General features: G+C 53.3%; 1 protein-coding gene across 1 annotated transcript in view; it reads left to right on the top strand.

Annotated features, from left to right (window-relative positions):
• Window positions 1-13638, top strand: part of LOC126235557 (translation initiation factor IF-2-like) — a 192387-nt gene extending 178749 nt beyond the window's left edge. Inside the window, exon 2 of the mRNA XM_049944274.1 lies at window positions 13096-13638. Within this exon, the coding sequence (XP_049800231.1) occupies window positions 13096-13638 (543 nt within the window). The remainder of the gene's footprint in view (window positions 1-13095) is intronic.
• Window positions 13639-13864: the final 226 nt, after the last annotated feature.

Raw genomic sequence — 13864 nt, 5'->3', positions numbered from 1 at the left:
TTGCAGATTCAGATTCCGGAACTACTTCCGAGTATCACGTAGGAGGCCCTTTCATTCAGGAGATTTGCATGTTTTCTGTCTAGCGTTCTGACTCAGTGGACAATACGCTGTCATCCCTCGAAAAGGTACGTTTTTGACTGAGTCGTACCCGCTCATTTATTTTAATGTATATTATTATATTGCCGTGTCCTCATATTCCATTCCCTGCCTGGCTCGTATCAAACATCCGACTGTTACCCCGTTAAATATCATATTGACACAAACTTTGCGACCTGCTCATTGGACTAAACACATGTACGCCTGGGACTATACCACCACGATGACGATTAGGTGGGACATATGGGACAACGTCTAAGTTGAGATGCCTGAAGAGCCATCTCAGTACTCAAGTTATGTTGCGTGACAGTTTGTTGACGGCCAGCAACCTTCGGGAGGTTCACCGCGCCATCGATATGTGATACTTTCATCACACAAGCCACCGTCCATACGTGCATGCACTGGTGTTTATACTCCTTCAGATTGAGTGCTGTGGTTCAACAATACGAAAATGAATGTCACGTGACAATTCTTTAGATTCCAATTTTTATGAAGATTCGACCAATCTAAATTGCTGGATGGCGGTGTCTGCTGCAGTTACATTTCTGTTACAGTAATAGGTGCGGAAGCTCTCTGCGCACGATCGATACGCGATGCAACTCGTAATGCGCCCTTCCTTAAATGGCCCTCGAGATCGCATTTACTTGTGTCAAACACAGCAAATCCTTGAGACTAGCTAACCTTGAAGACACCATCCGGAAAAACGACATAGCAACGGAGTACCCCTGTTTAGACTCATCCATAAAGACAGCTATGTAGTTTTGCAACTTATACCAAATGTCAGGATATATCGCATTAGGAGGAGGATTCCAGTCTCCCTCACTACACTAAATCTAAGATCACCCTAGACCTCTGCAGTAACCAGGGCGACAGACAGTTAAAACCCTGGATTTCGGGTTGTACTTGCCCTACGCTTATTGACTCCAGCATACTCTTCACGCGGATCCGAAACGGCATAGTGGCTCATGGACGGCAGGGGAAAAGGCATTCCACAGGTGGATGAGCAACTATTCCACTGCCGTATGGAAGCCATTTCAGCGCCTGCTTGTTCCACTGTGGTGGTGATACGGCAATAGAGGAGGGGTCAACTGAGGGGCTAATTGGTACCAATAGGACAAATTTCGACGTCCATACCAGCAATATCATCAGATCCATGAGACAGCAGAAAAGTAGCATGATACGATGGCTGCGGAGCAGACTACTTTGGCCATTTGGCCTTCGTCTGGAGCTTTCATTTTGGGGATGTTGGCAAGGCTGATGAAATGAACACACTGTTCATTCTCTTGTGATGACTGCGGTTAGAGTTTCCTGTCTACGCTGCTATTATATTAAATAACATTAAATGTTTCAGTGTGAGTAACGAACGGTGCAGGCTGACACGTGCCTTCATAGGTGCAGGTAGACGTGCCCTGTTCAGCAGTCATAGTCTGGGTGCTAACACTGAGCTTCTGGACAGGCTGCATCAGTGCTGAGCAGAGAGAATCGACGACGCTTTGTGAACGAGTGGCCTTAAAATCCCTCCGAGTACGAGATACGTTGCGAGACTAATTTCCCGTATCTTCTTCAGCGAAGACAGGACAATCCCTGCACGAAACCAGATAGGCCTGGGAGCAATTAACACAACTAGGTGGCGTAGTGCACTGGAAACCCTGTTCCTGTGCCACGCTACCACACTGTCCACATGTAGCCTGACTGTTACAAACCACAGTGGTGTGACAAACGTTGGCACTTTAAGCAGGGCATTGGATTTGGGACCTATGGTCTTACCTTAAGGCAGAGAAATCCTGCTGCAATACAGTCCCAAAACTTTGGCAGATTCAATGGCAGACTAATGACGCTGACTTCTGAAGCTCGTATCAGAACTTCTCATAACTGGATTCATGGCGGTGGCAACACTTGGCACAGAGCCCTGGGCACCCAGTTTTCTAGGGACAAAGTATGGGATGGAATAGTGTTCACCTGCACCTTCAATGTGCGCGCTGTCATAAACTCATGGATGAGAAGGGGTAACCGACCTCTAAAGCACCAAGAGAACGATGTGCAGACGATGCCTGTCCTCCAACAGGTATCGTAGCCTCTCTCCAGATCAAGAAGTTTAGCTACCGTTTGCACTTTCCGAGGAATTCATCATGATGTAAGTGGAGAGAGGAACAAGGTGGTCAATTGCGGAATGATGTTTCGGGAACCGCATTGGGCAGTTGTTAAAACGTTTCGTGACTCAAGCCTAAATGACAATTTACCATACACCCGAAAACTATTCCAGAGGGTGACTGCGCGATAGCTGGATGTTTGTCCTTTCCAGGTTTCGGAACCGGAATGACGATAGCTTCCCGCTATCTTCTGGGAAAGGTACTGTCGATTATGAAGGCGATGGAGGTAGCACAGACTATGGTATGATCGATGCTCCAACATTTGGACCTGGATACTGATGTGTCGGCAGCTGGGCCAACACCTTGTAGATAGAGGTGGCTTAAAGGGCACGCGAGACTAACGCAGACGGGCGTGAAGTACGGGAACAGGATACGTAATTAATGCTATGAAGAAAAGAACGGAGCTTCTCATATACTTATCTTTAATGTCTTCTTGTACATCTCTATGGTGAACACAAGTGAGACTAATTACAATCACTGTAAGGCTAATGGCACCTTGCTAGTTCGTAGCCATTAACTTAGCTGAAGGCTATTCTGTCTCTCGGCTAATGAGAGAGAAAGGCTTCGTACGTCTAGTCGCTAGCTCTGTCGTCCATACAACTGGGTGAGTTCGAGTCAGTCTCTCGAGACCTGCCTTGTGGTGGCGCTAGGTTTGCGATCACACAGTGGCGACACGCGGGTCCGACATGTACTACAGGACCGCGGCCGATTTAAGCTACCACCTAGCACGTGTGGTGTCTGGCTGTGACACCACAGATACCATCCAGTCCTGGAGCAGAAGAGCGAGAGGAATAGAATGCGTATTGGAGTTCCCACATAGAAAAAACGGTATTATAGCTTCCACGAGTTTTGAAGAAAAAAGCAAGAGGTCGCTCTTCTGCTACCTGATTCTTCGGGAGAAATACTGTTGAGATCAAATGGCTCTGAGCACTATGGGACGTAACATCTGGGGTCATCAGTCCCCTAGAACTCAGAACTACTTAAACCTACCTAAGGACATCACACACATCCATGCCCGAGGCAGGATTCGAACTTGCGACCTTAGCGGTCGCGCGGTTTCAGACTGAAGGGCCTAGCACCGCTCGGCCACTTCGGGCGGCTCTGCTGAGATTTCGGGATCTTTTAACTAACCACCGAAGTGCCCACCCAGTGAGTTGAAAATTGGGACTACGTCCACTAATGTACCCTGTACGACAGTTCTCAGAGGTCGGGAAGAACGGTACGTGCCAGAGTATCTGCCGGATTAGACTCCAAACAATTGAGGGAGTGAAGGTATTGAAGGCCCTGGTAAATAAGTCACAGCTTGCCTTCTTGTTACCGTGTATGATGCGACAGCATCGCGCACCTAACTGCTTAGAGCTGATACAGTTGGCCAACGTAGGACGATGACGGGAAACGCGAAGAGCACGTCTCCACTCGCGTATTGCGTCACGGCACACCTCGTTCCACCAAGGAGCTGGGGTGCGCCAGGGCGAAGGCGAGGTACGAAGTATTTAACGTTCCGCGGCTGTAAGAATAACTTTCGTGACAAGAGTGACCTGATCGTCGCTACTAGGAAACCGACGGTCATCAAATGTTGCTGGAGAAGGAAAGTGTCCAAACGGCTTTGGAAAACTGCTAGCGTCCTTTGGACGTAGATGGTAGTAGTGGCAGTAAACAAAGGACACATGGAAAATAGTTTGTATCAGTAAGAGCTAGCCGAACAGTACCGACTGAACGGTTCTAGTGATAGTACGTTGACTTGGAGGCAGACCAAAATTTAGGTTTCGCAGTGTTGAGGCAAACGAGATTCGCTTGGTGGAAGAGGTCCATCAATAGGAAGCCTCTCTGACAAAAACGCGGAAATCACCAAGTGGGCGTTAAGACCCCAAACAGCAAATATGGGGGGATGGAAGCTGATCTAGATGGAGATCGACTATGGCCATTGGTATGGACGATGCAAAGTTTATGGTACAAACGGAGAAGGTGAATCCAAAATGCAAAGGCGTACAGCTGTGAAAGGGGATTGGGTGATAACGGATAGTATCATGGAGAAGAATCGGAAGTCCATGGTGTGCCGGAACACCAGCAACAGAGAAGATCAAACCAGACTGATTGTAAATGACGGAAGACAAGCGACAAGGGGATGTAGCTTTGTTTCCCGAAGACAAAGGATGACACACTTACGATTCTACTCCGTGGTCGACAGTTCATCCAGACTGGAGCGAATTCCGCTAATATTCTAATGGATAATTGACATAGGGTGTAGCAAGGAAGGAAAAATCTCACCATGGTTTCTATTAACTCAGCGACCGCTGAGAGCCGGTGGAATGGCATTCAGCCACAGGCTGTTCAGAGGCAACGCCTGCCGCCAGTGATCGTCTGCTTGATCGGCCGCCAGCAGTGAGTCTCGGGGACACTGAAGACTGCCGAGGGCGCCTACCACTGGGTGGCGCTGTAGAAGAGACACGCTGTGGTGGAGGAGGAGGAGGAGCGTAACTGTTTTCTGATGAGCCTTCTTAGAAGCAGGACGTTGAGATGGAGAAGTGTATGGTTGTGAGGTCTGGGTACGAAGAAAATCAACAGGAGTAGACTTTTTTGGAAGTCGGGGCGTACGATGTTGGGGCTCGTGATTTAGCAGGAGCCAATGAAGGTTGAGCATTATGGTGAGCGGGTTAGTGGAGAGGTTGAACAGACGATCTTTGGGCTGGCCAATCTGACGACAGTGGCGCTAGAGGTGTTATCGGAAGACTGCATGGTTACCTGCTTAGTAGGTCAAGGAGAGGTGAATACAGTGCTATATTTACCCGCTAGGAGCACTGTGGGATTTCTAATGGAGAGTAATTTAGTGAAGAAAAAGGTGTCTACTTTGGCTGCTGCTGCTATGATTTCCTGGATAATTCTTTCATCTTTAAAAACAGGGCAACCTCTCGACGAAGCAGCGTTGTCGCCCATACAGTTAATGCAATGAGGGTATGGGGGTGGACAATCACCCTCAAGGACAACCCTGCCACAGGTATAGCATTTGGTGGTATTACGAAGGACGGGCTGGTATAATTAAAGCTTTGTCGCTGATAGCAACAGGTAGGGTTGGTGATGTAAGGGCGAACTGAAATTATCTCATACTCTGATTTACTGTTTGATGGAAGTTGAACGCTGTCAAATGTGAAGAAGAAAGTGTGGTCAGTAACAAATCCTTTCCAGCCCTTTTCATTATTTGATGTATGCCCGTTACTCCCTGATGAGACAAGTCATTTTCATTGATCTCATTTGATAATCTGTCTAGTAATCTTGTATATACCAGCGCACGTGATGAGTTTAAAAGTACAGTGCGCTTCCACCCCTACAGGGACGTTGTGCAGCAGCGAAGTTAGAAGCAGTTTTTGTGCTTGGAGAGCACTGTCTGTTTCTAACAAGAAGGTGCCATTTCGTAACCGGGAACAAAACTTTACAGGACCTCCGATTGCGTCGACACCTTTCTGATTAATGAAAGAGTTTACTGTGGAGAAGTCTTGACCGTCAGATCGAGGAACAACCAGGAACTTTGGCACTGATGGAAGAATCTTCGTGGGTGAGACATCTAGCTTTCTCTTGTGAGCTCAAGTTGAAGTATAAGATTTTTTTAAATAGAGGTGGAGTCCCTCCACGCCCACACAGACATGATGGCCAACTCAAAAGGTCTAATGCCATCTCTGCATAAGGGTTACTTTTCACTAAAGTGAGGTGTGTCGCAGGATGTGGGTACTGCGATGTTTGCGTACGTCTGGTTAAGGTTAACCATTAATACGCGCTCATCTGGAGATAGATTGGGTCGAAGTGGAACAAAGGGTAGCGGTCTAAAGGGCAGAGGATAAAAACGTGCCAAGGCAAGAGCCAGGGGGGGGGGGGGGGGGGGAACCTCTGCGATAGACAGGTCGGGTGGTAAGAGCAGTGGCAGATGTCTTGCTGTCTGCGATAGGTCGTGCAAGGGTAGGCTTTGTTAGTAGTGGGTATCATGCATGTCGATGTCTTAGACGTTGTGCGGTGGTGTTGCTCGACGGCTGCCGCTGGGTGCCGATGTTGAGCTCTCGTTTAGCGTCAGCATCCTGCAACAGTTAGGTTTATTACCGTTTTTGTGTCCGATAGGTTATATATCGGATGCTCAGTGATGGGTGATGTTGGCGAATTGTTTGTGCATCAGTGGGCGAACTAGTCGGTGTCCCTGCTGTGGCCTGTTGGTTGGCTCTAATAGCAGCTGGTAATCACCTCACAGTGTTGCTGATATGCAGGGGCTTGCCGATGTTTGTCACTTCTTAATGTATGTTAGTTTACCATAGGTGGCTATGCCCTAACTAGTGGTGTCTCTGGCCGCTTGTGCTTCCACCTATGGTTGTGATCGTAGTTTCCCAAAGTGAGGATGAAAGGCTTGTTCGAGTGTGTCGAGTTCATGTACAGTCGTGTGGCGTGTTTTTTGAATACTTCCTAGAGGGTTTCAAGGCGGTATTCTTGGTGAAGATCCACGGTGCATGTGTAGCGTGGAGGGTTGCTAATGATTCGTAGCAATTTGTTCTGCATGATCTGCAGGCGGCGCAATCGTGTAGGAGCTGCATAACCCCAGATGTGTTTATGTTCGCGCTGTATTTTCGGTCTGCGTGTAAACAGAACTGCTTCGCACTTGTCGACGTTTACTTTAATACGCCATCGCTCCAACCAAAGCTCGCTTATTCAGAGTGCATTCTGTATTCGTGAATGAATGTTCGACGGTTTCCGATCTTCCGCATGGATGGCGGTGTCATCCGAGTAGATGGCTAACGTCGTGTTTTGTGTTGCTGGGAAGTCGTTAATGTACATATTGAACAAGATGGCCCTAGGATGCTTCCTTGCGGTACTCCAGCATGGATACCATGTTGTGTTGATTTTTTACCCTGCACACCTGTTCGTTTATGAGACGTACGAGTCCATCCAGGAAACCAGCTTCGCTTAGTTTGGGTATGAGGCGGTTGTGCCAGAGGCGGTCGAAAGCTTTTCGATGTCCAGGAACACGGCACCTGTGACATTGTTCATGTTGTAGCCGTGTGTCACATGTTCGACTACGCAGAGGAGTTTGTGAGTTGTCGAGTGGTGATTCCTGAAGCTGAATTGCTCCGGTCTTAGGGTGTCATTGGCGATGCAGTCTCTAGTGATACGTTTTAATATTACCTTCTCAACGATCTTGCTGAGCGAACGCAGCAGACTGATGGGTCGGTAATTTTGTTGGAGTGAGTTGTCTTTCCCTGGCTTCCTGAACATCTGGACCTTGGCTGCCTTACAGAAGTCAGGGAACTATTGGTGTTTAAGGATGGCATTCGTTAAGTGTGTAAGGTATTCCACGGCTTTATCCGTGAATTCCAGGCCCAGGGGCTTTCCTTGCGTCGCTGTGCTTGATAGCCCATGTTATTTCGTTTGTGCCCTGGAGTCTGCTGACATCGGCACCCAGCGGCAGCCGCCGAGCAACACTACCGCACAACGTCAAAGGGATCAACATGCATGGTGCCCACTACTAACAAAGCCTACCCTTGCACGACCTATCGCAGACAGGAAGACATCCGCTACTGCTCTTACCAAACGACCTGTCTATCCCATTGGCACGTTTTTTTTTCCCTCTGCCCTTTAGACCGGTACCCTTCGTTCGACTTCGACCCAATCTATTCCACGGCTTTATCTGAGAATTTCAGGCCCAGGGGCTTTCCTAGCGTCGGTGTGCTTGATAGCCTATGTGATTTCGTTTGTGCTAGTGCGTCTAATTTCGTTGCGCGAGGGCTGGGCTACAAGTCGTGTAACCTTCTGGCCCGTTTCAAGTGTGAATGCTGGATTTGAGGGAGCCAGATTCGGCATGAAAGACGCTGTAAGTGTTGTGGCCATAAGCTCTTCCTTCTCCAACGAAGAGTAAGCTGGCCCGTGTGGTCCTTGTAGAGTGGGAATGTAATGTTTCTCCCTGGCTAGCTTCCACATGCCAGGACTTGTATCTAGCCCACCGAGTTTCTGTACCCATTGTTCGTTTTTGAATGTTTGTATTTTATCCCGTATTAAGCCATGGAGTCTGCTGACGTGCTATTTATAGGAACGGGAGCCTTGTACGCTGCCAATATATCCTGAGGCGGTTCCTCATTGAGATAAGGCCCAGGATCTCTTAGGGCAGGGCCATGGAGTGTTGTTTTGGTGTTGTATATGGAATGGCGTCCTTCATTGCGTCTTGGACGGCAGTTGCAGGATCCTCCACAGCCTCATCGATTTGCTGCGTGCTGCTAATTTCGTATCAGGAATACGACTATCAAGCGTTTCCTTGAACGGTGTCCAATTCGCGCGCTTGTAGTTCAGTATCCTGCGTGGTTCTGTGTCCTGCAGTGTTTCTTCCGTGTGCAGTATTGCAGGCATGTGGTCTGAGTCCAGATCGTTTCCAACCGTAAGGTTGAGTGTGCGTGTGATGTCCTTTATGAGGGCTATGTCTAACACGTCTGGCCTGTGTAGGCACGAACGTGGGAACGTCCGGCCCAGCTCCAATGTAGTTTCGGCCTAGTGTGTATTCCTATAGTTTCTTGCTGTGGGAGATTCGTATTCGTGAGTTACAATCGAGGGATTTTCCGTTTAGGTGAACTTGACCCTGACGGCCGTGGCCTCTAGTCTCTCAAGCGCAGGGAGCTCGATGTTAGTGTGTTCCATGCCTCTGTGTATGATGATAGCTGTGCCGCCTCCCCTCCTGCCATACGCTCGGTTAGTACGATAAACGCAATACCCTGGGATGTTTAGTTGTTTGCGAGGTGTAAGCAGCGTTTCGTTCACAAGAGCGATTCGGATACCCTTTCGCTCCTTGAAAGCGGCTATTTCGGCTTTTTTGTTTGCGATCCCGTTTGCATTCCTAAACAGGGTCTGTGAGTTTGTGTTAGCGTCTGCGTTTCGGGGCTGGTGTAGTCTATTATCCATGTAGTGGAGTAAAAAGTGGCGTGACAGTGGCTTAGAAGCTAGTCCAGTTGAGCGTGCTCGACGTGAACTGCGTGAAGAGTTGTGTGTGACACCCCATACTCTTCCCGACTACTTTGTTGGTCACGAGTCCGGGGAATAATGTCTCCATTATTCTCTGGGATGTAGACGTAATGCTGGGGGTTTCGGCCTGTGTGTTGTCGGACGTGTTAGCGGCGCTGATGCCTGTGTTTGGCGTCTGGTGAGGGCTGGGCTTGTGTGTCAGCTGTTCGTGTGACGGTTGTGGGCACCTGTGTATTCACTGTGTTGTGTGTGTGTGTGTGTGTGTGTGTGTGTGTGTGTGTGTGTGTGTGTGTGTGTGTGTGTGTGTGGTCGTCCCTGTATTGGTGCGTCTTCTGCAGTGTGATGGGCTGCAGTCCGGGGAGGTAGGGTGGTGGTGTTACTGGTGTACCCGATACAGGTGTGGTGTGTCTGTTACTGGGGGTGTTTGTTGTGCGTGTCCTGAGCTCTGGGGCTCCTCTGAGCGTCCCGCGCTGCTGGGGCTTACAGCGACCACTCCAGCGAAGGATACTCCACTTCTTACTGGGCGCGGGGGCGGTTTCGGAACTGTGATGGCGGTAGGTTTAGCGTGTTTAGCTATTTTGCGCCTCAGAGCTTCTTTGTATGCAATGCCTCCCTGTAGTTTTCCGCATGGGCAGTACCACAATTGGCGCACTTGCGAGGTGCTGTGTTGGGGAGTTTGCACTGTTGTGTCGTGTGACCGCCAGCGCAAATGCGGCAGCGGCGAGCGAGACCGCATCGGATTCCCGCCTGCGCAAAGCGCTCGCAGTTGTGGCATTGTTGGGGGGGTACGCGGCGTATTATGTCTACACTGACGACCATATGAAGAAACAATTTTAGCTTCAACAGGTCGCGGGACTTGTCCGTGTCGGCCAATTGCCAGCCGTGGTGGTCTCGCGGTTCTAGGCGCGCAGTCCGGAACCGTGCGACTGCTACAGTCGCAGGTTCGAATCCTGCCTCGGGACGGATGTGGGTGATGTCCTTAGGTTAGTTAGGTTTAAGTAGTTCTAAGTTCTAGGGGACTGATGACCACAGCTGTTAAGTCCCATGGTGCTCAGAGCCATTTGAACCATTTGTCGGCCAATTCCGCCATGTAGTTGTGCGATGGTCTCGCTGTGCCGAACTCTGTCATTCGGTTTACCCGAATGCACTGCCATCCGAGAGCGGCGAGTTCTTCGTGTAATGTCTCGCCTGGGGTTCGTGAAGCTATCCCATTGATCACGTACTGCTGTTCTGTACGTGAAATGTTCTACATTCCTTTCTTTCTTTAAGAAATTGCAGCAGATTCGTGTAGTCCGTTTTGGCATGGTCCCCAGTGAGTTTTGAGTAGAATGTTGTGGGGTTGTGTTTTTTAATAAATTCTTTGTTCAGGAAGCTAAGGTCTCTATAGTTGTGTATGAAGCCAGTCGCGGATTTGTTTGGGTTCTGCGTAACTGCTTGTAAGTTCGAGAGTTCTGCAGTCGCAGGGTTGTTCGTGTTCGCCCCTGTGTTGGCGTTGTTAATTTGCTGTTTTGTTGGAGTTGGCAGCAGTTAGTGGGCTCACTTGTTTGTGTGTTTGGTGGCTGTTTGCGTCGCGGACCGACCTGCTGCCATGATCCGTCTTCTGTGTTGGTTTTGTCCTCCGTCGGCTCTGACTCCGATTCCGCCGAAGCCTGGACCGCCAGAGGTGAAAGAGGGGGCACATCTTTCGAGTTTTCGGCAAGTGCTTTTGTGTGTGTGTGTGTGTGTGTGTGTGTGTGTGTGTGTGGGGGGGGGGGGGGGATGGGGGTGAGTATTGCTGTTTGTGGGCGTTCACTGCCCATCAACAGTGTGATCAGCTGCCGCTGTTCTGCAATCTGCTTGTCCTTCGAAGCGACTGCCTCTTGGAAGGTGGACAGCGGGACGGAAATGCTGGCGGGAGCAGCCGTCGTTCCCGCCTCTTTAGCTGCAGCCTTGCTTGGTGGGGAAGCGCAGGAAAGATCAGGCATCTTTGTTGCTTAGAGGAATTTTATTCGGATAGAGAGGGGTGTACGACAATTTTGCTCTTTTTTTTCGAAACGACAATTATTGCTTTTTTAGGCGAAAGTGCAGTGTATTGCGTCCCTACGGAAGAGGGGAGTCCCTACGACCTATCTGAGCGATGTGCAGTGCGCGGCGCAAGAGAGCGCAAATGGAAGAGAGCGGCCTACAGTGCGCGGGGTTATCCGATGTGAACGGGCCCATTACCCTGAGATAACCCTACCAAAGAACGGGAGAGTCCCACTGGGGAGGTTTGCGACCGAAGTTGCGAGAAGTTGAGCCGATGCTGAAAATAGTTCAAATGGCTCTGAGCACTATGGGACTTAACTTCTGAGGTCATCAGTCCCCTGGAACGTAGAACTAATTAAACCTAACAAACCTAAGGACATTACACACAACCATGCCCGAGGCACGATTCGAACCTGCGACCGAAGCGGTCGCGTGGTGCCAGACTGTAGCTCCTAGAACCGCTCGCCCACTCCGGCCGGCCGAGCCGAAGCTCTTGCCGCTTAGCGCCCGGAAGCTTTAAGCGGCTTGCGCTGGTTCGTGGCGCTCAGAAGAGCGTCACAGGCAGCTACGCCAGGTGCCGAGAGCAGTGTTCCGTTCGGGTCGGCTGCTCTACTGCCATTGCAAAAGTATCCATGATTACCGGCGTCTCTGATGGCGCGCTCCTTCCTAGTGGGGGCATCTGATGGCACTCCTGCCTTAGGTGATTGTTCGCACTTGAGATCACACCTCCCAAGAAACGGACAGAAGGAGCAATCGGCAGAGTCCCAAGGTACCAGGTCGGACGTACGTGTTCTACTTGTCTACCTGGTTTGGGAAATTATGCGTTACCTTACGTGTGGGAAAGCGTATGTTGGCCTTCAGTCGCACACAGGAGGGGGGGGGGGGAGAAAGAAGATGTACGGAAGAGTAGAGTTTTCAAACGCTGCAGAGGAAGGTAAAGAGAAGAATAAAGGAAAGAGGAGTACCAACTATGGTGAGACTCATTACATTGTAGAGATACAAGGAGAGAAACCACTTCATTCAGTCACAAGAGACATAGGTGCAGAACATAGTCCTAAAGAAGGAAGAGGGCGAACAGGGCGCGCAGGGGGCGCGCGCAGGGGGGGGGCGCTCGCAGGGGGGGGGCGCGCGCAGGGGGGGGGGGCGCGGGGGGGGGGGGGGCACAGGGGGGGGGGGCGGGCAGGGGGATCCGCGCAGAGGGGGGGGGGGCGCGCAGAGGGGGGGGGGGGCGCGCAGAGGGGGGGGGCGCAGAGGGGGGGGGGCGCGCAGAGGGGGGGGGCGCGCAGAGGGGGGGGGGGGCGCGCAGAGGGGGGGGGGGGCGCGCAGAGGGGGGGGCGCGCAGAGGGGGGGGCGCGCAGAGGGGGGGGGGGGCCGCGCAGAGGGGGGGGGGGGCGCAGAGGGGGGGGGGGCGCGCAGAGGGGGGGGGGGGCGCGCAGAGGGGGGGGGGGGCCGCGCAGAGGGGGGGGGGGGGCCGCGCAGAGGGGGGGGGGGCCGCGCAGAGGGGGGGGGGGCCGCGCAGAGGGGGGGGGCCGCGCAGAGGGGGGGGGCCGCGCAGAGGGGGGGGCCGCGCAGAGGGGGGGGGGCCGCGCAGAGGGGGGGGGCCGCGCAGAGGGGGGGGGGCGCGCAGAGGGGGGGGGCCGCGCAGAGGGGGGGGGCCGCGCAGAGGGGGGGGGCGCGCAGAGGGGGGGGGCCGCGCAGAGGGGGGGGGCGCGCAGAGGGGGGGGGCCGCGCAGAGGGGGGGGGCCGCGCAGAGGGGGGGGGCCGCGCAGAGGGGGGGGGGGCCGCGCAGAGGGGGGGGGGCGCGCAGAGGGGGGGGGCCGCGCAGAAGGGGCCGCGCAGAGGGGGCCGCGCAGAAGGGGCCGCGCAGAGGGGGCCGCGCAGAGGGGGCCGCGCAGAGGGGGCCGCGCAGAGGGGGCCGCGCAGAGGGGGCCGCGCAGAGGGGGCCGCGCAGAGGGGGCCGCGCAGAGGGGGCCGCGCAGAGGGGGCCGCGCAGAGGGGGCCGCGCAGAGGGGGCCGCGCAGAGGGGGCCGCGCAGAGGGGGCCGCGCAGAGGGGGGCGCGCAGAGGGGGGCGCGCAGAGGGGGGCGCGCAGAGGGGGGCGCGCAGAGGGGGGCGCGCAGAGGGGGGCGCGCAGAGGGGGGCGCGCAGAGGGGGGCGCGCAGAGGGGGGCGCGCAGAGGGGGGCGCGCAGAGGGGGGCGCGCAGAGGGGGGCGCGCAGAGGGGGGCGCGCAGAGGGGGGGCGCGCAGAGGGGGGCGCGCAGAGGGGGGCGCGCAGAGGGGGGCGCGCAGAGGGGGGCGCGCAGAGGGGGGCGCGCAGAGGGGGGCGCGCAGAGGGGGGGCGCGCAGAGGGGGCGCGCAGAGGGGGCGCGCAGAGGGATGGTGCAATGGGGGGAGAGGATCAGGTTTATTGAGGGATGTGGTAAGGGAAGGTATGCGGCCCAGAAAGGTAAGAGCTGTAAGAGCTGCACGAGCTCCTGGGCCCATGGTTGCCATGCACACATCTGAAGAAGAGTTGTGGACCTCCTGGGATCATACCACAGAGATGACGCCTACCACACACACTGGAATGGAGGGCCATAGGAAGAATGGAATCGTGTTAGTCGGAAAGACATGTAGCCCGCTGGCTTAACGTGAGTC

This window comes from Schistocerca nitens, chromosome 2, assembly GCF_023898315.1.
Source record: "Schistocerca nitens isolate TAMUIC-IGC-003100 chromosome 2, iqSchNite1.1, whole genome shotgun sequence".
NCBI lineage: Eukaryota > Metazoa > Arthropoda > Insecta > Orthoptera > Acrididae > Schistocerca > Schistocerca nitens.
This window is presented reverse-complemented; position numbering and strand designations above follow the sequence as displayed.